This window comes from Carya illinoinensis, chromosome 7 (assembly GCF_018687715.1).
Source record: "Carya illinoinensis cultivar Pawnee chromosome 7, C.illinoinensisPawnee_v1, whole genome shotgun sequence".
In the NCBI taxonomy this organism is placed as follows: Eukaryota; Viridiplantae; Streptophyta; class Magnoliopsida; order Fagales; family Juglandaceae; genus Carya; species Carya illinoinensis.
This window is the reverse complement of record NC_056758.1, coordinates 40800639-40828556: the sequence shown is the minus strand read 5'-3', so window position 1 is coordinate 40828556 and position 27918 is coordinate 40800639. Positions and strand designations below refer to the sequence as shown.

Sequence of the window (27918 nt, the reverse complement as noted above, 5' to 3'; positions counted from 1 at the left end):
TATCTATAATTAGTATATAAAGGAGACAAATACTAAATAAGGGAAACATTTTCTTAATCTAAAATAGAAAATATGCCGCTAATGGTATGTGATCTGATGTCCAAAGACCCAGCTCTCCGGAAAGGAGCTCATGGTTGACCCCTCTTCTAATGTATTAAAAAAATAAAAGAAAAATCGCCAACGTCAAATAATGATTACGTATTTTACAAAGGAAAATATTGTTTTTATAGATAATTTTTACCGAAATTGTTTACCGAATTTTTTTCTTTTATTTTTTATTTATCTAGTGATTAAGTAAGTATTTTTAAATGAATATGTAATTTAAAAATAAAAAATAAAAGAAAAAGTGAAAAATAAAAAAACAGAATTGCACTTTTTGGTGGAAATCCTGTGTGCACCTAGCATGATGCTGTTACAAAAGCGGCCGGTCTGGTTTCTATAGTCTTTGTTTAATTATTACCTGCGAAAGCCGATGGTCAAAGAGACTTTTCGTTGGGCAATGTCCCTGGGATCAAAAAGTTCAAAACCACGACCCTTTTTCTAGTATTCCTGCCGAAACCAGTTAAAATTCCCGCCTCCTGTTTCAGCTAACCAGGACACGTGCACAGAACGACGAACCTCGGTGAGTATCAGCTACTAGAAGAGTCTCGGTAAGCCTACTTAGAAGCGATGATCTCCGTGGCGATCATCGACACGTGTCCGGATCGGTTGACGTCCCTTTCCATCATCAGACGCAGACTACCGAATCATGCTCCCAACATTTTCTTCAATTTGGAAATTTCTGCCGAATCAAAGATAGCACTGTTGATGGTACTGCGATCGCGCCATCCACGCTGAATCTACGGACTCTCTCTCTCTCTCTCTCTCTCTCTCTCTCTCCAAAATTGCATAAAAGCATTTGTGGTTGTGGAACAAAATAATTGCAGAGCGAGCACCACATCTTACACTTGGCGTGATAGCACTTCGTCAGTTCCTCAAATAGCGCCCTGCAATTATTATTGATCATTGTCCCAGACACAAATTTCAGGGGGTCTACGGTGCGGTTCGGTTTCTGATACCAGTTTCTTCACGAGACAAGCGGGGATGGGTTGCTCTGAAAATTCGCAGTTGAAAATCGTTACCGGCGAGGCTGGTTACGTGCTCGAAGATGTCCCTCACCTCACTGATTACATTACCGATCTCCCTGTATCTCTCTCTCTCTCTCTCGTGTTTTTTTTTTTTTTTAATTATGTTTTAAGTTCATTTAAATTAATTGTTGGATCCATGTCGTTTCGGTGATTTCCAATATTTTCTGAGGATTTTTTAAATCCATTAATATAATGATCATTCCCGTTTCAATTTGTAGAATAGGTATAGCCCATACATTCGTTTCCTTTTTTAACATACTTACTATCGTTATATCGTCTTCTAATGGTGGTGGGTTATATGGCAGACTTATCCGAATCCACTGCGTTTTAATCCTGCTTACTCGGTGGTTAAGTAAGTAAAAGAAGTTTTTCAGATGATGATTGTTTTTATTTTTGTGGCTTTTTTAATGGTTTTCATTTTATGATATGATGATTTTTACGCGGATTTTTCCCTGTCTTCAGGCAGTATTTTGTTCATGTGGACGATACCGTTCCTCAGAAGGTCAATTCTGCTCTCTAATCTGATTGCATTCCTAGATGTCATTTTGTGCGTGTATGCTTATATTGTATGTACATCCAACATGCTATATAGCTTATCTGTTAGAGAAAGTGGTATTATATGTGTGTGTGAGACTATAAGCGTTAAATGGACGAGAAACTTCATCAAATGCACGCCCATTTTCTATGTAACTGAGTGCATTTTCACACGGGTTTGAGAGCTTGGCATTCGATCGATATTAACAGTGACAATAATTTTAAAATTGGTGCGAACAAGTTTCATAAGAAAGCTTGCTTCCCCCCTTTTTAGGGTATGAATAATCCAGGCCCAGGTGTCTTTGGCATGCATTAAGCAGATTTCCTACGCTATTTCCTTCGTTAAGATTAACTACCAGAGAAAAATGTTGGTTTTTTCTATACAAGTAAAGATTTGTTGGTTTTGCATGTTTTTAGATTGTTGTTCACAAGAATAGCCCAAGAGGGATACACTTTCGGCGTGCAGGACCTCGACAAAAGGTAATTCATCCTATCTGAGATTCTGAATGCTGTTGAAGTGATTTTAAATCATGTTCATGTTATTAACATACACTTTTATGCCACTCAGGTCTATTTTGAGTCAGAGGAAGTGCACGCATGTATTGTAACATGCGGTGGTCTATGCCCTGGGCTCAACACTGTGATCAGGGAAATTGTGTGCGGTCTCTATCACATGTACGGTGTTTCTAGAATCCTTGGGATAGATGTGAGTGTCTGCACCAACTGATACTATGCTAGAAGAAAACTGCGTTATTTTTGTGATTTCTTCTTTGTTATGGATGTGTATTTATGTTGCTTCTAGTTTTCATAATAAGAATTGCATAGGTTACTTATCAACAAATAAATTCAATAGGTTAATCTTTAAGTCAATTTAACAGAGAGTTTCTGGCCTCCTACCCCTCCCCCTTTCTGCCTTAAAAAGGGAAAAGAAAAGAAACAAAAATGGTTTATTTGCATGCTATGATGCCGCCTATCAATATATTTATGTAGATATTTCATTTGAGAATAACAAAGCAAGAACACACAACAACATAGGGATTAGTGGTTCTAATCAAGTCTGCATATCCTATCAATCCAAATCATCCGGATGAAGTTTTGCTAATTTCTTAAAGTGCAATGTTTCTGCTTCATGATTTGAGACTCACTTCGTGATTCAGTGGCTTACAAAAAATCCTGTTTGCTATGTATTTAGGGAGGATACAGGGGCTTTTATGCTCGAAATACCATTACTTTAACTCCTAAGGTCGTCAATGATATTCATAAACGTGGTGGTACCATCCTTGGGACATCACGAGGAGGTCATGATTCCTCGAAGATTGTTGACAGCATTCAGGATCGTGGAATTAATCAGGTCCGAAAAGGGTTGCTTTATTCTGACTAATTGTTACGCCATGATTTTTGTATAGATCAATAAACTGAGAGTTCAGATTATCTGTTTGTTAGAGCCAGGCACCATTCCCATGGTTTAAATATTCCATACTGCTTTTACTTATCCAGGTTTATATAATTGGAGGAGATGGAACTCAAAAAGGAGCCGCTGTCATATTTGAGGTAATTTTATTGTAAATAGTTGGGAATAAGAGATCCTGGATCAAATTGATTTGATCCCGCAATATAGCCTTCTCAATTTGTGGAGATGTTGAATATGAAAGCTAGGGTTTTTCAATTACAGGGATGCATCCAAGTCCACTTAGCCCACCCCATTCTCTCTCTGTTGCTCTACTCACCCCAACCCGCCCCACGAACCTGGGTATTTTTGTTAAAGGGATCAGCTTGCAATGGGTCAAGCTGACCCTCCTGTCCTTACTTGACAGATCATTGTGCAACTGATTATTGTAAGTGATATTGTGAACAAAATTGAAAAATATCTTGATAATTTCATAATTTGATTTTATCTTTAGGAGTTAAAAGTATTAATCATAAGGAAGAGGTTATCATAATTTTTTTGTCCTCTAGGTTTATTTTGCAGAAATATTGGCTTCTTTAATCAATATTTAATGAAATCTGAGATAATAATGAAGACAACGGGTTATATCTATTGGGTCCCATGTTGATGGTATCATAAACGGGTTGATTTTGAGTTAAAGCTGAATGACCAGCTCACTAAACAGGTCAGGTCAAACATTTTTCTATATACATATAAATTGGTCGGTGTATAGTATATTTAGTTATTGTTGGTGATTGACCTGACCTGACCTGACCTGTAACCATGCTTAGCAGACCATTTTGCAGGTGTCTTAGTTATTCAAACAGTTTTGTTCCTACTGTGCGTGCAGGAAATTAGACGGCGTGGACTCAAAGTTGCAGTTGCTGGAATTCCTAAAACCATAGATAATGACATTCCTGTACTTCTTTAACAACATTGAACTGGATTTAATGAATCTAATCTTTCCTTGACTTTTTTTATTGCATTCTCTCTTCGATTAACTTATTGGGGACTTTCCATTTATTTTAGGTTATTGACAAGTCCTTCGGTTTTGATACTGCGGTTGAGGAAGCCCAACGCGCCATTAATGCAGCTCATGTTGAATCTGAAAGTATTGAGAATGGTATTGGTGTTGTAAAATTAATGGGACGCTACAGCGGTAAGCTCTGCGTTTATGTTTTTCATAAAGATCATAAGATAAATTACATAGCATTTACATGTTTGAAACAATTATCATGATACAGGTTTCATTGCCATGCATGCTACTCTTGCCAGCCGTGATGTGGACTGTTGCTTGATTCCCGAGTCTCCCTTCTATCTTGAAGGAAAAGGTGGACTTTTTGAATATATTGAAAAACGACTCAAAGAAAATGGACATATGGTTATTGTGATAGCCGAGGGAGCAGGACAGGATCTTCTTTCAGAGAGTTTGCAATCCATGAACTTGAAAGATGCTTCAGGGAACAAGCTACTACAAGATGTTGGGCTGTGGATATCTCAGAGGATCAAGGTATCTTTGTAAATGGGAAAATGTCCTACTTCTTTTAATGACTTTGGTCTTAAACCTCTCATACTGAGACATGCACATCTTATCTATGTCTGCACTATAGCTGTACAATATATTTAACCTTTCAGTTTACTGAATCAAGATAAAATCTGTGTCATCCGTATGTGGCCGATGCATGCACATCTTATCAATGTCCACACGGGTGTAGAAAATATTCCATCTTTTTTGTTTACATAATTAACTTATTATGTCATCACCATCAAGAGAAACTATTTGACATCTTTCCAAGTAGAAATTCTCCAAGAAGTTTCACCGTCACATAAACTTTAGCCATTGAGTGATAGCTGATATGCATTTAAAAGTAGATAGTTTATTGTCTTATCATGCTGTGTTGTATTCTGCCTTAAAGAATTGCTGTATCAGCATACCCTTATAGTCTATATATTTATCCCATACCTGTGACCATGCTTCATCTACTGTCCTCCTATAAAGCAATATTTCATAAAGCTTTGCTTGGGTGAGACCTTCTTGCTTGGATTACCAACCCAAGCTGCTGCATGGTATGGTGCTGCATCTGTTTAAAATTTCTAGAAGTAAAATCCTCAAAGTGGTTGAACTTGTACTGAGTTGTATTCTTTCCTCATATGGCATGCCATGTAATTGATACGAGTTTTCTGCAGCAAGATCTTTTTGTTCAACCACCTAGTTGCAGCCAGACTGCTAATTTTAGTTTTGGCAAAAGAAATTGTTTTATTATCCTCCAATTTGAGAAACCGTTTTGCCTATTCTCATGGAGACAGTTTTTTAATAAGCAATCTAGTTAGTGTAAGATATGAGATGTTTTGGTCATTATGTGTTTTTTAAAGTGACATTTGTTTAATGTGTAACTTGGAACTGAACTAAAGTTAAAGACTCAAAAGAAGTATTAGATTGATTAGGTGAAATGAACGAAATATCTCATATTTTGTACTATATGGTCAAGATATACTATATAGGGGGTCAAATATAAAATTATTTTGGTTATTAACAGTCTTTTTTTTGGTTTGCAGGATCATTTTGCTAGACAGCATAATAAGATGGTTATTAATCTTAAATATATAGGTCAGTGGCCTCAAATTTATCCTTCTTTTTGGGTTGATATGTGTCTGTGTTTCCTTTATTTTTAAATGGTTATTAATATGACCTGATATACATAACTATCCTAATCTAACCAATTGGTCTTGCAGATCCGACATACATGATCCGGGCAATTCCGGGCAATGCTTCCGACAATGTCTACTGCACGCTTCTTGCTCAAAGTGCAGTTCACGGAACAATGGCTGGTTACACAGGCTTCACAAGTGGGCTTGTCAATGGCAGGCAGACATATATTCCTTTCAACGTAAGTAATTTGGGTGATTATAAGTAATTTGGGTCCTTAGATAATAATCACTATGGTACTTTTAAGACTCACAATCAACTCTCATTTTAGTCAAATTCATATTTTGGTTAATAACGCTCTTTTGAATCTAAGAGTCGGAGGAAATCATTTTGAACCCAAGAAATGACTCCTACAAGAAAATATAAAGGAATGGATTAAATGGTAGAAGGAACACTTTTAAGTACTATACGTTATATCTTTTTAAATCCCTCAATCTCTGATTATAGATATACCCATTTTGTATACTTCTATTTTCCTTCGAATGGACAGGCATTCCATTTCCAATAAATAAAGAGATTTAAAAAAAAAAAAAGAGAGACAAAAATGAAACTAAAAAATAGTGTGAACTCAAACAAATTGCTCATTCATTGTACAGTGTGAAGCCAATAATTTCTCTAGACTTATTTTCTAATTTTTTGGTATGCAGCGTGTCACTGAGAGGCAGAACAAGGTCGTGATTACAGATAGGATGTGGGCAAGACTCCTTGCTTCGACCAACCAGCCTAGCTTTCTGGACCCCAAAGACGTAACTGAAGTCAAGAAAGAGGAAGAACCTCAAACCCAATTGTTGGACGGGGAGAATTGTAAAGATGGGTCATTGGCTAAAGACATTCCCAGTTTGACATAAAATGTAGAAGCGGACTCTGTTTGGTCCAACATCTTCTGTTAAAAACAGTAGCCAGGCTTAATTGATGCCAAAACCCAAATATTGGGTGATAAAAATTCGTATTTGACTAAATAATGACTACTCAAATTATTTATGCTTGATGCATGATTATGGCATGTATGAATGCTTAAAGTATCTTGAAACTTTGTTAGTTTGAGTAAAGATGCATATTGAGTTTTGAAAAATGAGAGAAAAACTTAATATAAAAGTAAGTATTATATTGAAGTTTGTGAGAGTGAATGGACAAAATTATAAAATATATTTGTAAGTAAGTTTTTAATATTATTTTATTTTAAAATTTGTAGAAGTTATATTGACTTTATGTTTGCATAATGATTTAGATGAAAAAAATTAAAAATTTGAAATTGAAGAATATTTTTTATTTGAGTAATATTTGAGAATGAAGTTACGACAAATTTTGAGAATTTTTATTTTTTTTACCAAATATGTAGTGTATATAGATGATGAGTAGAAAAATCAATTAATTTAGGAAGAATAAAATAAAAAAAGTTAAAAAATTTAAAATAAGTGTGTTGTGTCAGGATAATGAGTAATAAAATTCTTTAGAAAATTTATCATGTTTGCCAAACAAGTACATTCGAGAGAAGTTTGGTTAGTGAGAATTTTTTAAAATAAAAACTCAAACAAGTACATTCGAGAATTCATATTCTTTTCTGCACAGCTAACAGACCACTGCAATGAACTTGTATGGCAGGATTCAAATAAATAAGGTTTCAAATAAATAAGCTTAAAATACTTATTTACCCCAAAACAATTCATATTATGAACTGTTTTATGTCACAAATACAATGCAAAAGACAGAATCAAAAAGTTCTGCTACTCCAAAGAACCTGCTAGAATGCCAATGCCTTTGATAAGAAAATTACCAACATCTGACAAGGGATTTAAAGCCTATATACACCCGAGGGCTCAGCGTTCTGAACAATCCATGGATGTTCAAGAAGCTTGTGTAGTGGCAGGCGCTGAGAAGAATCCTTGACAAGCATCTGTTTTTTTTTTTTTTTTTTGGGGGGGGGGGGGGAATCAAGAATTATTAAATTAATCTTTTTTTTTTTTTTTAATATTATGCAACATGGAGTAAGGTTAAGAAAAAAAGTAAAACCTGACTAATGAGGTCCTTTGCGGCAGAAGAGACAATTGGTTTAGGAGGGAACTTGAGATCAACTTGCACAATCCTGTAAGCAATATGAAAAACCTATAATATTTATGATACCGATCAAATGCAAATCACTCTTCACTCTTCAGATGCACTATATATGTTCCCATTTAGGAGTAACTTGCATCTTTTAAGCGAAAAGATTCTCTTAAAAGAAACAAAGAATCATCACTTCAAAACATTTTGCATCACCAGGAAAGAGATCACCAATTTCAATGAAAAATTTACCATTCCATACCTCTTTGAGCAAAAAAGCGTTAAAAGGAGTAGTGAAAATTCTAAAAGTCATGCTTACCTTCTATATGTATCTGAGTGCTCCTTAGCCTCAAAAGGAGGGACCCCATAAAGGAACTCGTAACAAAGGACACCGAGACTCCAAATATCCACATTTGCATCATGCTCCACGCTCTCCACTGTTAAGGCACCACTGAAGTATATTACTAAAAAAATAACCTTGCATCAAGTAATTCTTGGCATTTATTTTCTATGACATAATAACACATTTTTTAACAAACAAAATCAATTTGAACCAGCATTGATTCAAAGAGATGAAATCAAACATTCGAGCAAATAGAAATTGGAAATCATTGAAGCAACTCCATTGGAGCATTCACTATCTATTGATACATACCCATCTCAGGGGGGAGGTAATCCAGCGTACCACACATGGTTCGCCTACGATTGAATGTATGCACTGACCACCCAAAATCAGCAATTTTAAGTTCACCCTGACAAAGAGAACCGACAATGACATCGTAAATAAAAAAGTTCATCATGTAAGTCAAAGGACCAAGAAACAGATAGTGGTCTAGATATTGGTCATCACCTGTGCACCAATTAAAAGGTTCTCTGGTTTAATATCTCTGTGTATCACATGCTTTCCATGACAATATATGAGGGCACGGGCTAATGATGCAACATACTGTCTTGTAACCAATATTGCACAATAACTTGTAATCAGTTTCACATAAAAATATGTGCTGAAAAGCTTAGTCCCCATGTAATTTCAACAAAAAGACAAACAGTAAACACTACCATATATCCTCAAAAGTGAAATAATATTTTAGGAACACCACTTAATTGGTACTTAAATAAGAAAGGGAACCAAAAATCAGGTAACTAGCAAGAACCTTAACCTATGACTTCAGAATTAATGGGGTGGGGGAAACAAATGAAGTATGAGAGCCTGGCATAAATAAAACTTACAGTAGCAGCACGTCTTTCACTAAAGTATTTGCACTTCTGTAGTTCCTTGTAAAGTTCACCTTTGGCTGCATATTCTAATATCAAATAAACTCTTTTCTGCCATCATCACATTGAAATAACAAATGGTTAATAGCAACCTATTTCCCCACTTCAGCAAATCATGATTTTGGACAAGACTCGGCAACAAAACATGACATTTTACCTGATCATAGAAGTATCCATAGAGGCGTAAAATATTGGGATGTCGTAGATGACTTTGTATTTCAACTTCCCGGCGAAGCTGATGCTCAACCTGAGACTGTTGCAGCTGGCTCTTAAAGAGGACTTTCAGTGCCACAATATGATTGCTCTGTTTCAGAAATACCAAAGAGCAAATTAGGTTCCTTAATTTCAAATAAGTAACCAAGAAGTATCAAAACCATGAGGTGATTTACACTAGAAAATAACTGAACAACTACTATGACAAAAAGTCATCCTTCCATCTTCTAGTTTTTGGCAAAAGAAAAAAGTGTAGCTAGTTCTGTGTTTTGAAAGACATTTTGGAAATTTAAATGCGAAATCTGGAAATTAATTATGGTAAAGGAGGAACCAGATACCATCATACCATGCCTTATTACTGGGCTCACTGGAAAAAAGTCTGAACATTCTATAAAATGATTATGGATTTTCATTTGCTCAATTTTTGTTAGCAACAACAAAAAGGACAAAATAAAGAACCAAAGTGTACCCAGATTAGATAGGACCCAAAATAGTTGACTACCAGAACCCAATATCAACTTGAAAGATCTAAAATTCCACAATCAACGAATCACATGCTTGACACATCTATTTATTTATTTGATTGGCACCGGGTGTCCGAGAACAAAATATTGACTAATCCCAAGGGTGCACAGCCTCTTGACAAAGAGTTTTCCGCAAATGCACCTCCGGTAATCAAGGGGAAGTTCTCCCAATCCGATGGCCCCTATAAATTGTTTGCACCTAAGAGGATTCAAACTTTAAACTTGGAGGGAGCATTCCACAATTTAAAGTTTAAAGTTTAAACTTTAAACTTTAAACTTGCACCTAAGTGGTAATCAAGGTCTTTACCACTATTTATTGAACCAATGTTATTGGAAAAAAGCAGAAGTGTCTAACACTTACTCTCTTTTCTCTTGCCAAATAGACGTGACCAAACTTTCCACGTCCGAGGGGTTTTCCGATGTCAAAGTCATCAAGTGTCCATCTTCTTTTCTCAACTCCGGAAACATCTGAAGAAGCCTATACAAATAAAATATGGAAACCAAATTTCTAGTAATTTCCAATGAGGATAAGAGATCAGAAAATATAGCAGATACATTTGCAGAAACACAATAGACAGTTGAAAATGGAAGTTCCTGCAGACTAAAAATTAAAAATCAACATCCCAGAACCTCAGTATGCAAACCGTAAACCCTAATAGTCCAAAAACAAGGGAACTCGTATTTTTATAGATTGGATAAACCAGAGCCCCCCTCCGATGAGTAACCAACAGATAAAAAGAGAGTCCTAGGCAAGAGAAACCCTAAATCCGTTTGGGAGGTGGTTTTACAGTTGAAGCAAAGAACGAATTCGATGATTAAAAAGATCTCGGGAAGAAATTCAGGCTTTCAGATCAGGGGGCTCAAAATCCCCGAATATTGCAATTCCAACCTAAATTTCTTCCCAATTTGGACAACAAAACTCTTCACATTTCACTAAAGAAACAAAGATACCCGTTAATCTAACAAATCAAGCAAATGACGCATTATAAAATTCGACGAAGAAAACATCGAAAAATAAACCCTAATTTTAGATCTGAGAAACCAAGTAACGCAACGAATACCCTATCTTAAAAGCACTTTCCATCTACGTTACCTTCTCTTGTGGTTGGGTCTCCGCAGCGATCGCCATGAGAGAGATGATTCTAGACAGAGGGAGAGACAAGGAGGGAGATGGCAAACAAGGAGATTATGAAGTAAAGGCTGGCATGCTTGAATAAGGAGCACATTACAACGGTCGAGTTTGCAGGGGACGCCACGTGGTCCAATGCCGCCCTCAACACTTTTCAAATTTTTTTTGGCATTTTCTGTGTTTCGTAGAGGAAAGGGGCGTCCAGTAGGGTCCGTCCTTAATAAAGGGCGCTTAAAAAGAAAGAATTAATGATAAAGTGACGGACACCGTACCTCTAAATTCTGTCACAGTCTTACATTTTTAATTTTTAATTTATATTTTATTAATATTTTTAAATATTTTAAAAAGGTAGAAAAAATATCAATATATTAATAGTAAGTTAATTTTTTTTAAAAAAATTAAATATATAAACTGTAAAAAAAATGAAAGGAAAAAGTAACATTATTCCTTTATTTAACATTTCATACCTCATATTTTTTTATGATATATAAATAATAAGTAGAATAATTTAATTAGTTAATATAAATAAAATAAAATTTTAAAAAATATATAATATGTGGCTTGGGACGATTAGTATAACCTGTTTTATTGAACAAACTTTTCACCTCGTTGCAAACAAACAGGCAGCCACATGTTCTACGTTCTAAGCTCGTATCCATGCAAAGGGGCCACGTGTCCCCCTCGCTTCCTTAATTTCCAGCTCCGCAGAGCCTCCATCTGATCTCCTCACCCATGCACCTCTATCCCTGCCACTCTTTGATCGTTCGCAACGCACCTAATTAACCATGTCTGATCACTCAAGGCCAGTGAGCCAAGCGCTCTACGATCCTTCCTCGACTTCCTCACGACAGGCTGTCAAGTTCTTGACTGCAGTTACAATTGGTGCTACGCTCCTAATCTTGTCTGGGTTGACCTTAACCGGGACGGTGATGACCTTGATCCTGGCAACCCCGGTTCTGGTCCTGTTCAGCCCGATCCTAGTCCCTGCAGGTATAGTCTTATTCCTGGTTGCTGCCGGTTTGGTAGTCTCTGGCGGGTGCGGTGTGGTGGCCATGACGGCATTGTCGTGGATATATAACTACGTGACGGGAAAGCACCCGATGGGGGCGGACAGGCTCGATTATGCGAGGATGAGGATCGCGGACAAGGCTAGGGACATGAAAGAGAGGGCCAAGGAGTACGGGCAGCTTGTGCAACATAAGGCTCGTGAGGCGACCCAGGGTGCTTGAGAACGACGTAGAACGTACGTGTGGTGTATATCATGGGTTTCTCGAAGCGTAGTTTGATGGTGTTCCTGTTTTATTTGCTTGCAGTACTTTGCATCGGCTATCTTGTTCTTTCTTTTGTACCGCACTTGGGTGCCTTGCTTTCAGTTGAGGGTATAGTTTGTTTAATAAACCTATCTGTAGCTAAGCAATTTCCTTGTTAGGCTGCGTTATGACAGAAGAAAAGGCCTCATGATGTTGTTTTCCTCCCTCCCTCTTCCTGTAATGTTCATTTAGGACCATTCTCGGTCCAAACCCGCAAAGTTCTTCGAATCCTTATAGGGGCATTGGCTCGATAGAATCAGTGATATGCCCATGATTTTGCCCCCGCTCGTGTATTTACTTTTTAAATAAAAAGAATAAAAATAAGCATATGGACTAAGGACACGTCCAACGATGACCGTTGGACGGCATGGTAGCAGTCCCCAAGAAAAAAACTTAAAGAGGCAACAGATTAATTTGCATGGTCGAGCACTAGATTAGTAAATTTTTATCTACCTCTCAGAAAAAGTAAGAAGGACGACTCGGACAGTTTCGTACAACCCTATTCAAGAGGCAGGTTTACGTTTTTCCACCCCAAGCTGAAGAAAAACCATTTGCGATCAATTTCGGAAACAGCAACCCTGCGCACTTTGCCAACCCTGCGCTAGGCTAGTATTATATACTCCTGAACTAATAGCAAAGTGCGCCCCAACAAATGAAGACGGGAGGGAAATCCGAGCCAAACATTTTTCTTGAGCGGAATTTCAAGAAGCCTTGGGAAATTTTTGCTTTATTCGTGGGCTTTGGCTCTCCTGCAGCAGATATGATGGAAGAAAAGATGGAATGATGAATGCCAATCCAAGGCAAAGAAACACCAAGACCACAACCCACCAAGCTTTATGCGGGATGCCCAGCAGTAGTTCATCACAAACTGCAATGAAAACAGGGTTTATCAGAACCTAAAAAATAATAAAATTACCTGAAGCACAACGTACATGGCGTGTATTCTTGGGGACACAACTCCAATGCAGCACTAAATGCTGTTAATGTTAATCCCTCATCGACGAGAAAGCTACAGGCGCATAACACAACAAAAAAACATGTATCTGTTTCTTTCTCAAAGCTGACTAGCATAATATTTCTCAGAGGTCGGTGCTTAAAAGTCAAACTTTATTAATAATAAAGAGCATAGTCCAAGTACACAGGGTAGAGGCACTACTTTCTGGAGTCAAAGTTTGTTGTGAAGACGGGCAATGGGGCCGTGAGCCACTTTCTTTTCTTACTAAGAAGAAGTTGACTTCCAAGCAAGTGCGATGGCTGGAATTGCTCGCAAAGTTAGATTTTGTGTTAGATTACAGGGCAGGCCGCCCCAACCAGGTCGGGCTGCTGCTGCCTGCTCTCTCCTTCTTAGGCACTTCCCAGCCCATAACAGACTTGATCTTCTCTTGATCCATCTGAATCACACTCTTGCTGATCCAATGGCCATCTGAGCACCGTTTCATACAGCTTCTTTTTCCTGCCACAAAAGGATCCTCCTGCTGGGAATTAGATCCTACTCATTGTCTCCCCTTTTCGCAAAAAATGGAAAGATAAATTGATTGATTCATCAGATCCTAGGTTGGGACTAACAGGGCTCGAACCTGCACTTCTGCCTTGACATGAAACCTCACTCCTTTTTAGGGCGGTGTGCCATCTCATCTCAAAAGTGCATTTTTTTTAATAAATACCAGGCTCGGGGGCATACATAGAATACACCTAATAACCACGAAGCACTAGTGATGTATACAAGCAAATTATGAAAGTTATCCTCATTACAAACAATGACTGAAGTCCAGGAAAATAGTGTGTTAACAAGGAATGCTACTAGTCTTCAAAGCACCTATAATTTCTCTCCATCCACAAACACCATACAATACAGTGAAGGATCATTTTCCACACTGTGACAATGCAAACATTACCCCTAAGACCTGTCCAACGCTAAAAATATCCACTACTCTACCAGGCATAACCCCATGCCACACCAATCCGGTTAAAGATCTCATCCCACAAAAACCTAGCCAACTCACAATGTAACATTAGATCATCCACAGATTCCCCATTTTTCTTACACAGAAACAATAGTCCATAAGGATGAGACCCTGTTTCCTTGAATGGTCAATGGTGAGGATTCTCCCCAGAGATGCAGCCCAAGCAAAGAAAGCAATATTCAGTGGCACCTTACATTTCCAAATACTCTTCCAGGGAAAGTAGTCATTATGAAATCCCAAGGAAAGAGGTCGGCTCTTATGGATAAAAGCCCAATTGGCCTTTCTTATTCTATCATGCGTAGCCACCAGTATAAAAATGAAATAACTAGTTATAGTAGGCATGAAAGAGCTAAACGAGATACTTTATAGTTTAGGTTCATGATAAGGGCCATTACATGGAAAGAAAACAGTAACATCATTAAGGGACAGAATTGAAGTGGAAACAGAATAAACTAATGCCAAAACATCATCTATTTTGCAAATAAGAACGGAATCTTCTATCTTTTAATAAGTAATCAAAGATTTTATTACAAATTAGAGCATACAACTAGAATTATAATGCATGTGTTATGTTGCGAATTGGAGGCCATACGAACTAATTCAAGAAGTTGTTATGAACGTGAGGCAAAGTACACAGTGATGTAAGTAAGTAGTAATGTTGACATTTGAGGGAGTGGTGAGTGGTAAGACTATCATAATCAACGTAATTTACCTATATTAAAGATGATGAACAGCCTCTCCTGAACATGTGGTATAGCAACAATCCCCTCAGGTTCCACAGTCACCAACACATAGATACCATCCTGAGCAAAAGAGCGAGTTTTTTTTTTTTAAACTTTCTTGAAGCATCTAAGAAAGGCATTCAAAAAGTACAGCAGAATAATCAGACCTCATTGCTAAGTGATTCGAGACTTTCAGTTCTGAAAATGAGCTTTTCAGTATTGAGTAATCTTCTGTAGTGATTCAGCACCGAGTTCGATTTGCCTCTCTTCAGTTGTAAGGAAAAGCTAGCCGGTATCTGTAATTGAACAAGAATGACTAAGCTTCTAAGAAGATAATGCCGAGAAAGCAACAACTAAAAGATTTGAAAATACATACAGAAGCTGGATATGATATCTTCACTTCATACCACGTATAAGGTTTGAGTCCTTGTAGCTGGTAAAGGCGCAAACCCATTTGTAGTGGTAGGGTTTCCCTCAACAGCTCCTCCCCAACGTTCAGAAATTTGCTGTCAGCCCTGTAATAATACAGAGCAGAGCACTGAACTTGTATCGCTTGCGAAAGAATAAATGAACCAAAGTATTACGTTGCATAGACGATAAAAGCTATCAGATGTGAAATTTGTGTTTCTGGATATTACTTACATTTGACTCTGGCTGGAAGTTCGACCATTGAAAATAATACTAAGAATGTAGAGCAAACTGAACGTACTATGCACTCGTAAACGCATGTTAAACAAATGGAATCGCCCGTCCGCTTCAACTTCTTGAAAGTAGCAAATCTCGATTATACGTTTGCACAAACCATGGCTGTTTCTCAGATTTGGCTAATATGTGTATATAGTAATCCTGTTTATCCGTATATAACGAACGCGAGCAGTGTTATGTAATAGTATCAACCAAAATTCACAGAAAGGCAAGGAAAAGGAAACCAAGATTGATAAGTCTATGGTAGGAGATGAATTGCAAGAGTTTGATATAAATACTTTTTAATTTATCCTAATTTAATTAACTGAACACAACATTACTGACAGTTCTGGCATTAAAAAAAAAAAAAAAAAAAAAGAACCTCCTACTCACGTTATCTTCAGAGTACAGAGTTCTCTCGAATTTATTTACTAGAATAGAGAGAATAAAGGGGGAAAAGTTGGACCAATTACAGAAATTGGAGCTGTCACCAGAAATGACTCGAGGAAATCGCCATAGCCGTGGGTATGCGCATGGAGATGAGTATAGGTAGAAGAAGAACAAGATGAAGAAGAGAAGGAGAAGTAAAAGGGGAGGAGGAGAGGAGAAGCGGAAAGGAGAGAGGGGGGTGCGGTGTGGAGGTTGCGGCGGGCTGGGAAAATTAAATGAAGGTTGGGGGAGAAAATCTGATTATATAAGGGATTTACTGTGCATCGGCCTATGTCACCCACCGCACACTTATAAATTTTTATAGACTGTAAAAATATTTTTCTTAAAATATATAGATATTTTTTATAATAATAAATAGTAACTGCTCTAATATTGTTTCTATAATATATATCTCTAAGCAAAACGGACGGGCGGGTACCCACCCGCTTGAGCTCTAAAATTTTTATTGCCCGCCCGCTCGGTTGGGCGGCCCCGCCCCCCACCCTGGAACACACCACCAATCTCCCTCAGCCGTCGGAAAGGAAAAAGAGAAAGAAAATACCTAAACCCACTTGATTCAGTAGTGTTAGCCAAAGATCCAAACCGCCCTTCGTAAATTTCTTTGTAGCCAAGCCAACGGAACAAGAATTCCAAAACCACTTTCAGATATGGTGCAGTATTTTCAGTTTATTTATTTTTCAATAATTAAATTAAATTAAATTTCTAGCTTTCGCCTTAGCAATTTTCTCGGTTTTTTTTTTCCTTTCCCAGTTCTCAATTGCTGCTATCAATGATACGGATTCTAGAGGGCAGTGGGAACCCTTAGCACCTACCAAAGAAGCCCAGGCATGCCTCTCTCTCTCTCTCTCTCTCTCCCCTAAGTTTGATTGAGACTATGTTATTCGAACTACGAATGTATCTTCCATAATTCTTTCCAAATTTCGATTTAATTCGCTTTCCTTCATCTTCTTTATTCAGGAATTCCACGTTTCGCAAACTTATCATGAAGGACTCCTCAAGTTACAAGCTAAAGAATATGAAAAGGCTCGCGAACTCTTGCAGTTTGTACTGCGAGATCCTCTTATAGCAAACGCACAGGTATTGCTTTCAAGTTTATTTGTAAACTAATATATACGCATATATATATATATTAATTATAGATTTTGTGTTCATTGCGTATGAATAGTTAGTCGTTGATGTTTTCCCTTGTTTTTCAGGTGGATAACAGTGTCAGTGATGGTCATCTATTGCAGCTCAGGTTATATATATCCGCTATTTATTTTCTATGTTTTTGCCAGTTGATGTTTGTTTTTCAAGTGACCAAAGGTTCTTTTGGAGCTTTCAGGCGTTTAATTTTTTCAGTCTTGCATTAACCATCATTATGGCAGTTCAGAGCTGTTGTTCTATGTCAATGTCTGTAAATTATTGTTCGTCAATGCTTTGGGCATATTTTGTTTTTCTAAATCATTGGGAGTAAATAATCAGTTTTGGCTTTCTTTTTGTTGTCTATTTTCTTTTGTTGTATTTAAAGATTTTTTTTTATTAGGTTGCTGTATTTTAATGATTATGGTGCGTTCTGATATGGGACATATTTTTTTAAATATCTTCAACAAAGTTCCTTACCTCAGTCTTCTGCAGATTTTTGGCACTGAAGAACCTTGCCACTGTTTTTCTTCAACAAGGTTCTGCACATTATGAGGATGCTTTACGCTGTTACCTTCAAGCTGTAGAGATTGATACCAAAGATTCAGTTGTCTGGAACCAGCTGGGAACATTATCATGCTCAATGGGATTGCTCAGTATATCGCGTTGGGCTTTCGAGCAAGGGCTTTTCTGCAGCCCTAATAATTGTAGGCATTTGTTTAGTTCTATCATTTCATTAATTTTTTTCTTATTGTAGCCGTTCATGCTCTGTTCGTTCCATTACTGCTATGTGTTAAGTTATCATTCTTCTACATCTGTCTTCCTTATTTTCTTTGTGGTGACTTTTTTCTTTTTTCAAGAACATGCAACAAATTATTCCTTTTTCTTATGGATAATTTTGTACAGGGAACTGCATGGAGAAACTATTGGAAGTTCTTATTGCTATTGGGGATGAGGTGGCTTGTCTTTCTGTGGCAGAGTTGATTTTGAGGCATTGGCCATCACATTCTCGTGCTTTGCACGTCAAAAATACAATTGAAGAGCCGGAGCCAGTTCCATTTGCTCCAAGAGGTATAGATAAGCTGGAACCTAAACATGTGCGGCTTAAATTCCTTGATAAGAGAAAAGCAACTGATGAAAGTTTAGAGGAAAATGTTGCATTGAAAAGGCTGAACCAGAACATTGATGTTCACCTGACAGAAGCTTCCTGGGCAGCTCTTGCTGATGCACTATTGGAAATCTTACTCCCATTGCATGGATGTGCTTCTGAGATGGGGGCTGAAAAAGGATATAAATCTGGGGATGTCAGATTAAATGTGCACTTACCTTGTAGATCAGAAAATGTTATGGGGAGGACTGTGGAAAAGAAAGGGATTGACTTAAACTTAGTTGGAGAAAATATGCCTCTTGGCGATTGTCACACTGAAAGAGCAAATGTGGTTAAAGAAAAAGAACCAAATATTGTGGAAGAACAACCACATGAGAGGCGGAGTACTCGTCTTGAAAGGCTTAGGAGTCGTAAACCAGGGAAAGATGAATTGGATTCTGGTACTCGTCAGGATCTGGACAAGGTTGTAATTCAATATTTAGAACCATTTATCACTGGTGGAAGGGGAACTAAGAATACTGTTCATGCTGCTAGTTGTTCTAATCCATTGGATACTGAATATGGTGATGTTTCTAGATTTGTCACAGAAACTTCAAAAAATTATGGTGCTTACCATATGGGCCACTTACTTTTAGAAGAGGCAGCAAGAAGGGGCATTGTCTATCAGGATGGATTTGCCAAATTGCTGGAGTTGGAGAAGCTGACAAGACATTGGGCAAAGGATAGGAACCCTGAATGTAGTCTTTTTCTTGCTGAGCTTTATTATGACCGCGGGTCATCCTCTTCCAGTGCTTCCAAACAGTCTGAATTCATGTCTGAGGTGTCTTATCATCTTTGTAAGATCATTGAATCGGTAGCTTTGGACTATCCTTTTCACTTGAGTTGCGTCTTGGGAAATGAAGAAAGTTCTTCAATTCATAGTTTTCATAGTATCGTTGGACTGCCAACCAACAACTCTATAAACAGGGACACAGTTCTAGATAGTTCATTTCTAACCAGCAACAGTTCCTTCTGGGTTCGGTTTTTCTGGTTGAGTGGGCGATTGTCTATATTAGATGGTAACAAAGCAAAAGCTCATGAAGAATTCTGTATTTCTTTGTCACTTCTGACAAACAAGGAAAATACAGATGACTTTCTCTGTGTTGTCCAGCTCCCATACTGCAAGGTTATGAAAGAGCTAACTGTTGATAGGCTTCTCCATGAAATTAATATTTTAAAAGTTGATTTCTTGATGGAGAAGACTTTAGGTGAGATGATTGAGAAAGAGATGTATATAGAGTGTGTCAACTTGCTTGCTCCACTTCTATTTCCTACAAAAGATGTTCACCTTGATGCATTGCCTTCTGCCATCGTGGATACAAAAGGTGAAGGGGTTGCTTCTCTTGAATTATCAGCACTAGACATTTTAATCAAAGCTTGTGAGAAAATAAAGTCAATGGACGTGGAGTTGTATTTGAGTTGTCACAGACAAAAGTTGCAGATACTCATTGCAGCAACTGGAATGGACGATTGTCTGGTTTCATGTAGACCCTTCCATCAGAAGTTAGGGTCAAAAACACTCTCTGATTCTGATATGGAATTAAAAGAAAGTTCAATTGAGCAGTGGAATTGCTCGGTTGCTGATGAAGTGAGGGCGATCTCTAAATGTGTGTCACAAGTGAAGAACTTCATAGATCAGGCTGGAGATTCTGTATGTCACCATTGCTTTTTTAGAAGTACTTTGTAAGAAAATTAATTAAAGGACAAATAATTCTGGTATGGTTCAAATTTAAAGAGCTTGGAGCATTTCAAAGCTTGTATCCACAGAACATTTATAAATAAATGGATCTCTTGTTGATTGTTAGAAACAAAGAAAAAAACTCAGGGTTTTTTTGGGAGGGGGAATGTTTCTTCGTTTATAATCCATGAGTTATAAATCTACCCATTTTTATTACTCAGTTTCCCTTTCATGGGACGGCAATGTAGGTGGCCTGCTTAATCACTTGTGACAGGACAAGATCTGGGTAGCTGAAACTTCACCAATGCTTCATGTAAAAGTTTTCTTTTTTTTTCTCCCCACTAATGATAAATAGGGTTGGCTGAGAGTGGTGTCTATATGCTGCAATATGACTATACTATTTTGGAGCTCTTGACACCTACTGGTTTGCCATTGTATTTTCTGGTGTAGTTTCTGGTTTTGTTTTTGTTTTTGCTTCTGTGCTGGATTAGGGGTTGGTAGCATCTTCTGATTTAAATTGTTTGATAATTATTGGTTTATGGTTGACTTCGACTTTGAAGTAAGCCAGTGAAGTCCTACTCTTTAGGGAGATGGAAATGAACCTTGTTGAATGCTGTTTTTGTACCTTCACATGTTTTTCATCATTCTGAAATATCATTTATCAGAAAAATTCATGAATATGCTTGCAGAATGGTGTTATTGTCCCAATGAGCTGCATTGGTGATATTCAATCTTTGCTGTTGTCAGTCATGTGCAATGTTGCAAGCATATTATCATGTAAGAAATCTTCTGGGCTAGTAGTTGGTGATCAAGCTGAAAGATGCTGCTTTGTTGATTCAGCCATTGCATTCTGCAAACTTCAACACCTCAAACCTACTTTACCTGTTAAAGCTCAAGTGAGTCATATCTCCCCTTTGTGAAGAATTGAACATATATGAGTTGGTAAAATCAGGGAAACGGTTTTTTTTTTTTTTTTATAATCTGTTTCAACCATCGACATTATTATTATTATAATTTTGTTTATTCTCTCCTGCTTCTATGACTTCTCATTTTAGGTGGAGTTAATTGTTGCAACACACGACTTACTTGCCGAGTATGGGCTCTGTTGTGCGGGTGAAAGAAGTGATGGGGAGGAAGGGGCATTTCTTAAATTTGCTATAAAGCACCTCTTAGCCTTAGATATGAAGCTTAAATCCAACTTTAATACTTTAAATAGGAATGCAACTGAATGTCATGAGCTGGACTCCCATAATAGTCATGCCAAAACTTCTGCAAGTGAATCAAGATCAGATACAATGGATGTGGGTAGGGATCAAACTCGAAGTGATGAAACCACTTTTATAGAGAAGGATACATCTGAAGGGATAACTTCCAGAGACATTTCATCCCATAAAGCCCTAGATAAGGAGACTCCAGGGGTCGAATGTGGAGATCAAAGCTGTGATGGGTCTGATGGCCAGTTCAACAAAGGTGAAAAAGCAAGCAATCAGTTTATTGAACAAGGGAGTGAACTTACTGAAGATGAAAGGGAGGAACTTGAGTTAAAAATCGATAATGCATTGGATCAATGCTTCTTCTGCTTATATGGTCTAAATCTTAGATCTGATTCTTCCTATGAAGATGATCTAGTTACCCACAAAAATACTAGCCGTGGAGATTACCAGACCAAGGAACAGTGTGCTGATGTTTTTCAGTATATTCTTCCCTGTGCAAAGGCTTCTTCTGTGAGTACCTGTACTCTCTTTCTGTCTCTCTGGTTCCTCTTTTTTGTGCTATATGTCCTTTTAGAGAAGATATCTATCGGTGATTTTTATTTCCTGACATTTATATGTGCTTTAAAATGTCTCTGTTTTAGAGAACTGGATTGGTGAAACTTCGCAGAGTACTAAGAACCATACGGAAACACTTTCCACATCCACCAGAAGATGTTTTGGCTAGTAATACGATAGATAAATTCTTGGATGATCCTGATCTATGTGAAGATAAACTCTCGGACGAGGCGGGGTCTGAAGGGTTTCTTGAAACCATGAAGAATATAATGTTACCTGGTGCAGGTAGCCTCAAACAGTATAAAACATCATCAGTTGGGAGGTACACGAGCATATATAATTTTGTTTCTGTGAAATTTTGTTTACTTCTTCGTATTGGCTATCTGTATGAGTAATTAAGTGATTGCAGCACCGAGCAATATTTGGAGGTCTATTGCAATTTGTATTATCTCCTGGCTCAGTCTGAGGAAATGAGTGCCACTGATAAATGGCCTGGCTTTGTACTAACAAGGGAAGGAGAGGAATTTGTACAGCAAAATGCAAACCTCTTCAAATATGATCTATTATATAACCCTCTACGCTTTGAAAGTTGGCAACGACTTGCAAATATCTATGATGAGGTAAAATGTGTTGTTTTTTCATTATCAATTGCTAGTGCTACAATCCAGTTTTCAAAATCTTTTACGGCAAAAGTTTGCTTTTTTTTTTTTAAAAGAAATTCTCTTTGGTTGAATTCATACAGGAGGTAGACTTATTGCTAAACGATGGCAGTAAGCACATTAATGTGGTAGGATGGAGGAAGAATGCTACTTTGCCTCAGAGAGTAGAGATAAGCAGACGGAGGAGTAGGCGGTGTTTATTGATGAGTTTGGCTTTGGCGAAGACATCAGATCAGCAGGTTTCACCTTTATCTGTTTTCTACATGTACCCATCAGGAAGGGGGCGGGGACTTTTTAAGTCTTAAACATGACTCTCTGCTTCATTTTTTCTACATGCCATTTGTAATAAAAAAAGGGATGCGACAAGATGCAAGTTCCCTCCAAAGGTTTGGGGTGGATGCTTGAGATGTTTTCTTGTCTTCATAATGCTGGATATTTCTTGCCTCAATTTCTTTTTGAAATTACATCTTTACTTAAAATTTAAATGGAAAGAGCACAGTTTGATGATTTTGATGCTGAAATTGCCTAATTGGCATTGATGGTGCCCAATGTTACCATACATTTTATTTGCTTGAAAGCATAAGATAGAGTCTGAGGCATATATGCAAGTCATTTTGTTTTGAATAAAATGTTTTGAAGCATGCTGCTAATCATTCTGATGAACTTATTGTTACTTCAGTGTGAGATACATGAATTATTGGCATTGGTATACTACGACAGCCTTCAGAACGTGGTACCATTTTATGATCAGTGTTCTGTTGTACCCGCAAAGGATGCAGCATGGATGATGTACTGTGAGAACTCAATGAAACATTTTAAGAAAGCCTTTGCACACAAGTATGATTTTCTCTTCTTAAGAGTATTCATTTGATCTCCAGCTGTGATTTATAAACGTGACCAAGCTCCTTTTTGCTCTGTTTTGGTACAGGCAAGATTGGTCCCATGCATTCTATATGGGAAAACTGTGTGAAAAGCTTGGATACTCTCATGATATGTCACTGTCATATTATGATAAGGCTATTGCTTTAAATCCATCTGCTGTGGACCCTGTCTACAGGATGCATGCTTCACGCTTGAAGTTACTTTATACACGTGGAAAACAGAGCCCGGATGCTTTAAAGGTTTTTAGTTTAATTCAATTTGTTTTACGCAAATCTCACTCTTGCTTTTAACCGGCCTTATTTCTTTTCCTTTTTCTAGAATCAATGATTCTTTGCATCTTTCTTCCAAGTTCCAACTTCATTAATAGCCCACAGTGAATATTTTGATTTATTATGTTTGTTCATGCCAGGTTGTGTGTATTCTTCATTGGAAGGAATTATGTTTTTTAATGACCGATAATCCTTCAGTTTTGGATTTGGATAGGTTTTCTATCTTGCTAGACATCTACATTCACATCTTGAGTTTTTGGCCCATTCCAGGTCATTTCAGAATATTCTTTTAGTCAGTCAGTGAGAGATGCTGTCAAGGATATCTTTGGTAAAATGGGCTCTGTAATTTCACAGTCACCAGTCCATAGAGAGGACAGCACTCAAGCAAAGGCTGATCAGATTATGCAAGAAAAATCACTTGAGGAGGCATGGTGCATGCTTTACAGTGATTGCCTTTCTGCCCTTGAAACTTGTGTTGAAGGGGATCTTAAACATTTTCATAAGGCCAGATATATGCTGGCTCAAGGGCTGTATAAACGGGGTGAGAATGGTGATTTGAGGAGGGCAAAGGATGAACTCTCTTTCTGCTTCAAATCATCTCGCTCATCCTTTACTATAAATATGTGGGAGATTGATAGCATGGTCAAAAAGGGAAGGTAGAACTGTTACCCTATTTCCATTTTGTATGCTTTGAATCTTATATATAGGTTGTTAGACACAAAAATATGAAAATTTTGTGAACTCTTAAAAAATTACATAATGGCTCATTTGCTTGATGTTTCATAATTATATAAATCATTCTGGATGGGAGCTGGAAGGCTGAGAGTGTTCATAGCTGATTCCATTCAATTCTTGTATATGTCGTTCTAATATGAGTTGGTAGCATGCAAGAACTATGAGGAACACTCAAGAAAGTAAATTTCCATATTAAATCAAGTTAACAATCTGTATCAATAAATTCTATTTAAACTCCTATGGTTTCTCATTTCAAATGTTACCAGTAAAATGAAGGATAAAAGGGCTCAAATACAGTGTGAAAGAAAACTGAGTTATTTCATTTTATGTGGTGTCTGGTAATTCCTTTTCAGCATTTCCTAGTTTATTTGGAAGTCTATGCTGTTAAGTAGCTTTTGAACTACATAAGTAAGTAGCAATTAACCATATGTTGCTATCTATATCAGGCGAAAAGCTCCAGGTTTTGCTGGGAGCAAAAAGGTACTTGAAGTCAACTTACCAGAGAGTTCTCGAAAATTTATTACTTGCATTCGGAAGTACATGCTTTTCTATTTGAAATTGTTGGAGGAGACTGGAGACATATGCACCCTTGACCGAGCATATGTATCTCTTCGGGCAGATAAGAGGGTAACAATCTCACCTACATCATTTAGTTTCCTCATAACATTTAAGAAGAGCCTTGCTAACTACATTAGATGATGAAAATAGGTTGATGATAAATAGAATTTTGAATTCCTTTATGCTTCAGTTGGTTCCATGGAAGAAAAAAGAAAGTTAATGCTTCTGTTGAATGCCAGAAGGTCAAGTAGATAATGGCTATTTTCTCCATGATAAATTAAATCCCTCGTTGATTTTTTTTTTTCCCCTTTTGGGGGTTGTGATAGAATTTGGGACTCTTTTAATCTCTGTTCATCCTCTCCTTTTTCAGAAAATTCCATAAGTACTTCGTTAAGACCATTTCATATTTCATTTTTAATATGGTGTCGTGGCATCACTTATGTCGATACTGCATGTCTCATTGAACTGGTCTTAAAACTGTTTGATATTTGATTTTGTTTTCTTCCCATTTCTAATTGTCTCTTGACTTCCAATGTAAACCCAGTTCTCATTGTGCATTGAAGATCTTGTCCCGGTAGCACTTGGAAGGTACATTAAAGCCTTAATTTCATCCATGCATCAAGCTGAGACTGTTGGCTCAGGTGCTGCAAGTGGTTCAGAGCATGTTCTGGAGAAATTGTTTGCTTTGTTCATGGAACAGGGGAACTTATGGCCAGAAATATGTGGTCTGCCTGAGATTAAAAGCATAGAAATATCAGAGAGCCACTTATATGGGTATGTTTGCATTGACCAAATTTTATGATTTTCTTTATAAAAATTTGACGAAGTTTGCATGGTGTTTTATTTTCCCCTTAGATGTAACACTTCACAACTTGTTCATTACAAATTCTCAATTCTGGAAACTTAAGCGTTTTCTTAAGAGTTGCATGTGCTTGGCATATTAAATTGGAAATGATGATGTTCATGATGAACTGCAAATATCCCATTTGTGCAGATATCTCCATGAACACATCGTTTCATTAGAGAGAAATGGCAAGCTGGAAACGATTGAAGCAATAAATGAGAAGATTCGAAAGCGGTTTAAGAATCCAAAGTTGTCCAATAGCAACTGTGCAAAAGTTTGTCGGCATGCTTCTGTTGCATGGTGTAGATCCCTTATAATAGGCTTGGCAGTGATCACTCCCTTACCATCTGAAATTTCAAGTGATAATCCAGTCATCATGAATACATCAGATGCATGGTTGGAAAGCAGCAATCTGCTTTATGTTGATCTGCAGATGAATGATTTTTGGAATTCGGTATTTGAAGACTCAATTCAATTAAAAAATCTTGAAACAAAATGGCATTCAGTTGTGTGTAAGATCAAGAATATAATGATTAAAAAAGCTTCAGATGATGATTTGGAGACTGCCAATGCTTTGCTTAGATCTTCTTACAACTTTTATCGGGAGAGCTCCTGTGTAATGCTCCCATCTGGTGTCAATCTATATTTGGTGCCATCTCGATTTGTAGCAGGAACACAATTTCAGCCAAGCATGGATGGGGTTGAAACACTTGATCTGAGCATTCCAAGGAAGCTTCTCTTGTGGGCCTACACACTATTGCATGGTCGCTGTGCAAACATTGCAGGGGTTGTGAAGTATTGTGAAGAAAACGCGAAGGTATGTATACTAACATGTTCACTCAAGTATTCTTTTTTCTTTTCTGCATGCCCCAAAAAACAAGCATTAGTTTTGAGATTACTCCCAGTTCCATGGAAATTTTTAGACCACAGTTTTCCTCCCAGTCAAGCATGGGGGACCGTCATTCATAATGTAAAAAATGTTTTTATTCTATCTCCTGTCATCTTAGAATACACTTTTTCTGTTAATGCACACAAGAGCACGTGTTATTCTCATCACATCCACAGAAAAACAGATGGCAAATTTGAGTTGATTGATATACCCTGGGATTGTGGTTATGTCTTGCAGTCAAAAATGAAAAAAGGAACTGGAATGTCGTCCGCACCTATAAATATACCTAGTACGGCAACTACTCATACAGGTTGTCACTCTTCTTCCTTTATCCTTTTTCGGTTTTTCTCTCGTTACTTGCAAAAATCGTTTTCAGTTTTTTCTTTTCTTTTCTGGATGCGTGATTCAGGGCAAAACAGCAATGATACTAGAGTTCTATTTTTAATTTTTTTAATTTTTTTTCCAAAAGGATATTGTCTCTCTGGCTCTCTCCGAACGTTTTTTTTATGGTAGTTTTTAAACATGAAAATAGATGAGCAATGCATTGTCATCGCAGGTGCAGGGAAAGATGGAGGACGACATGGTGGAGGAAGTGATGTGGAAGCAGCTCCATTGACCCCTGTGGCATCCACACCGTTGTGTGAAGGTGATGGCAAAGCTTGTTTGAATCCACTTACAACTTCAGGCGAGAATCAAAGGGGTTTATTTTCAGCTCCACAACTGCATCAATGTAAAAATGCTGTTTTAGAGCGGAACAGTTCGATAGAGCGCGAAGCAGGAGATTCAGACAGAAGTTAAGACTTCATTTTCGGTGAACTGCAAGCCAGCCCAAGTGATTGTTGTGGAAACCATCTGCATCCATTACATTTAAATGTTATAGAACAAAAATATGATGGCATTGTAAGTAAAAGAAGAAATAGTCCCATCGTTGTTGGTATTGAGGGATCTTTGAGAAAATGAATCGGTTAGTCCGAAATCTCTTATATGTAGATTTCTGTAATTTCTTTTTTTCTTGAAAAAACGAAAGTAGAGCCCCAGTTTACGCTGAAAGGAGCGTTGGAAATAGCTTGAACAATAAGTGACATTGTTTAGGCAACTTGTCTCCTTTCAAATTCACTGCCCATTCGGCGAAGGAAAGCCCACCATGTGACATTTCTCTTTTGTAGTTTCAATTTTTGGCTCTGATGTGTCCCATTTTGGTTTTTAAATCCATTAAAGGTATGAAGTGCATACTTGAGACCAGTAAGAATAAACACATTGT

At 37.5% G+C, this 27918-nt stretch overlaps 5 protein-coding genes across 16 annotated transcripts; 3 read left to right on the top strand and 2 right to left on the bottom strand.

Moving 5' to 3' along the window:
* Positions 1-756: 756 nt before the first annotated feature.
* Positions 757-6843, top strand: LOC122316072 (ATP-dependent 6-phosphofructokinase 3-like). The gene is made up of 13 exons (XM_043132587.1): positions 757-1185; positions 1433-1479; positions 1590-1629; positions 2079-2141; positions 2230-2367; positions 2854-3012; positions 3159-3212; positions 3938-4006; positions 4117-4246; positions 4332-4597; positions 5644-5695; positions 5821-5975; positions 6442-6843. The coding sequence occupies exons 1-13, from the start codon at positions 1084-1086 to the stop codon at positions 6640-6642; spliced, it is 1476 nt and encodes a 491-aa protein (XP_042988521.1). The 5' UTR covers positions 757-1083; the 3' UTR covers positions 6643-6843.
* LOC122316073 (serine/threonine-protein kinase Aurora-1) lies at positions 6340-11246 on the bottom strand. 2 transcript variants are annotated; one of them, XM_043132588.1, is made up of 9 exons: positions 10940-11213; positions 10208-10324; positions 9267-9413; positions 9065-9160; positions 8685-8780; positions 8490-8586; positions 8154-8271; positions 7805-7877; positions 6340-7688 (listed from the first exon to the last, which is right to left on the bottom strand). In XM_043132588.1, the coding sequence occupies exons 1-9, from the start codon at positions 10973-10975 to the stop codon at positions 7587-7589; spliced, it is 882 nt and encodes a 293-aa protein (XP_042988522.1). In that variant the 5' UTR covers positions 10976-11213; the 3' UTR covers positions 6340-7586. The 2 variants fall into 2 exon arrangements, with proteins under 2 accessions (XP_042988522.1, XP_042988523.1); XM_043132589.1 differs by lacking the exon at positions 8685-8780 and having other exon boundaries at positions 10940-11246.
* Positions 11247-11685: 439 nt separating this feature from the next.
* LOC122316076 (oleosin Ara h 15.0101-like) lies at positions 11686-12447 on the top strand. Its single transcript, XM_043132597.1, has one exon. It carries the CDS (start codon positions 11761-11763, stop codon positions 12202-12204), a length of 444 nt encoding a protein of 147 aa, XP_042988531.1. The 5' UTR covers positions 11686-11760; the 3' UTR covers positions 12205-12447.
* A 247-nt stretch (positions 12448-12694) lies between these two features.
* LOC122316074 lies at positions 12695-16355 on the bottom strand. 9 transcript variants are annotated; one of them, XR_006244228.1, is made up of 7 exons: positions 16049-16355; positions 15614-15817; positions 15348-15486; positions 15139-15267; positions 14962-15052; positions 13442-13738; positions 13011-13153 (listed from the first exon to the last, which is right to left on the bottom strand). XR_006244228.1 is itself a non-coding variant. In XM_043132590.1 (6 exons), exons 2-6 carry the CDS (start codon positions 15697-15699, stop codon positions 12987-12989), a joined length of 612 nt encoding a protein of 203 aa, XP_042988524.1. In that variant the 5' UTR covers positions 15700-15817; positions 16049-16349; the 3' UTR covers positions 12695-12986. The 9 variants fall into 9 exon arrangements, 6 of the variants coding, with proteins under 6 accessions (XP_042988524.1, XP_042988525.1, XP_042988529.1 ...); XR_006244230.1 differs by lacking the exon at positions 13011-13153 and adding an exon at positions 13863-13977 and having other exon boundaries at positions 13618-13738; positions 16049-16352; XR_006244229.1 differs by lacking the exon at positions 13011-13153 and adding an exon at positions 13863-13977 and having other exon boundaries at positions 13632-13757; positions 16049-16352.
* A 165-nt stretch (positions 16356-16520) lies between these two features.
* LOC122316070 (calcineurin-binding protein 1) lies at positions 16521-27829 on the top strand. Of its 3 annotated transcripts, none has more exons than XM_043132582.1 (19): positions 16521-16755; positions 16856-16930; positions 17063-17182; positions 17302-17342; positions 17723-17934; positions 18134-20025; positions 20742-20948; positions 21108-21776; positions 21908-22143; positions 22222-22441; positions 22564-22719; positions 23160-23317; positions 23409-23601; positions 23902-24287; positions 24813-24993; positions 25469-25698; positions 25919-26585; positions 26895-26967; positions 27220-27829. In XM_043132582.1, exons 1-19 carry the CDS (start codon positions 16753-16755, stop codon positions 27453-27455), a joined length of 5955 nt encoding a protein of 1984 aa, XP_042988516.1. In that variant the 5' UTR covers positions 16521-16752; the 3' UTR covers positions 27456-27829. The 3 variants fall into 3 exon arrangements, with proteins under 3 accessions (XP_042988516.1, XP_042988515.1, XP_042988517.1); XM_043132581.1 differs by having other exon boundaries at positions 16522-16755; positions 27214-27829; XM_043132583.1 differs by having other exon boundaries at positions 16523-16755; positions 22231-22441; positions 27214-27829.
* Positions 27830-27918: the final 89 nt, after the last annotated feature.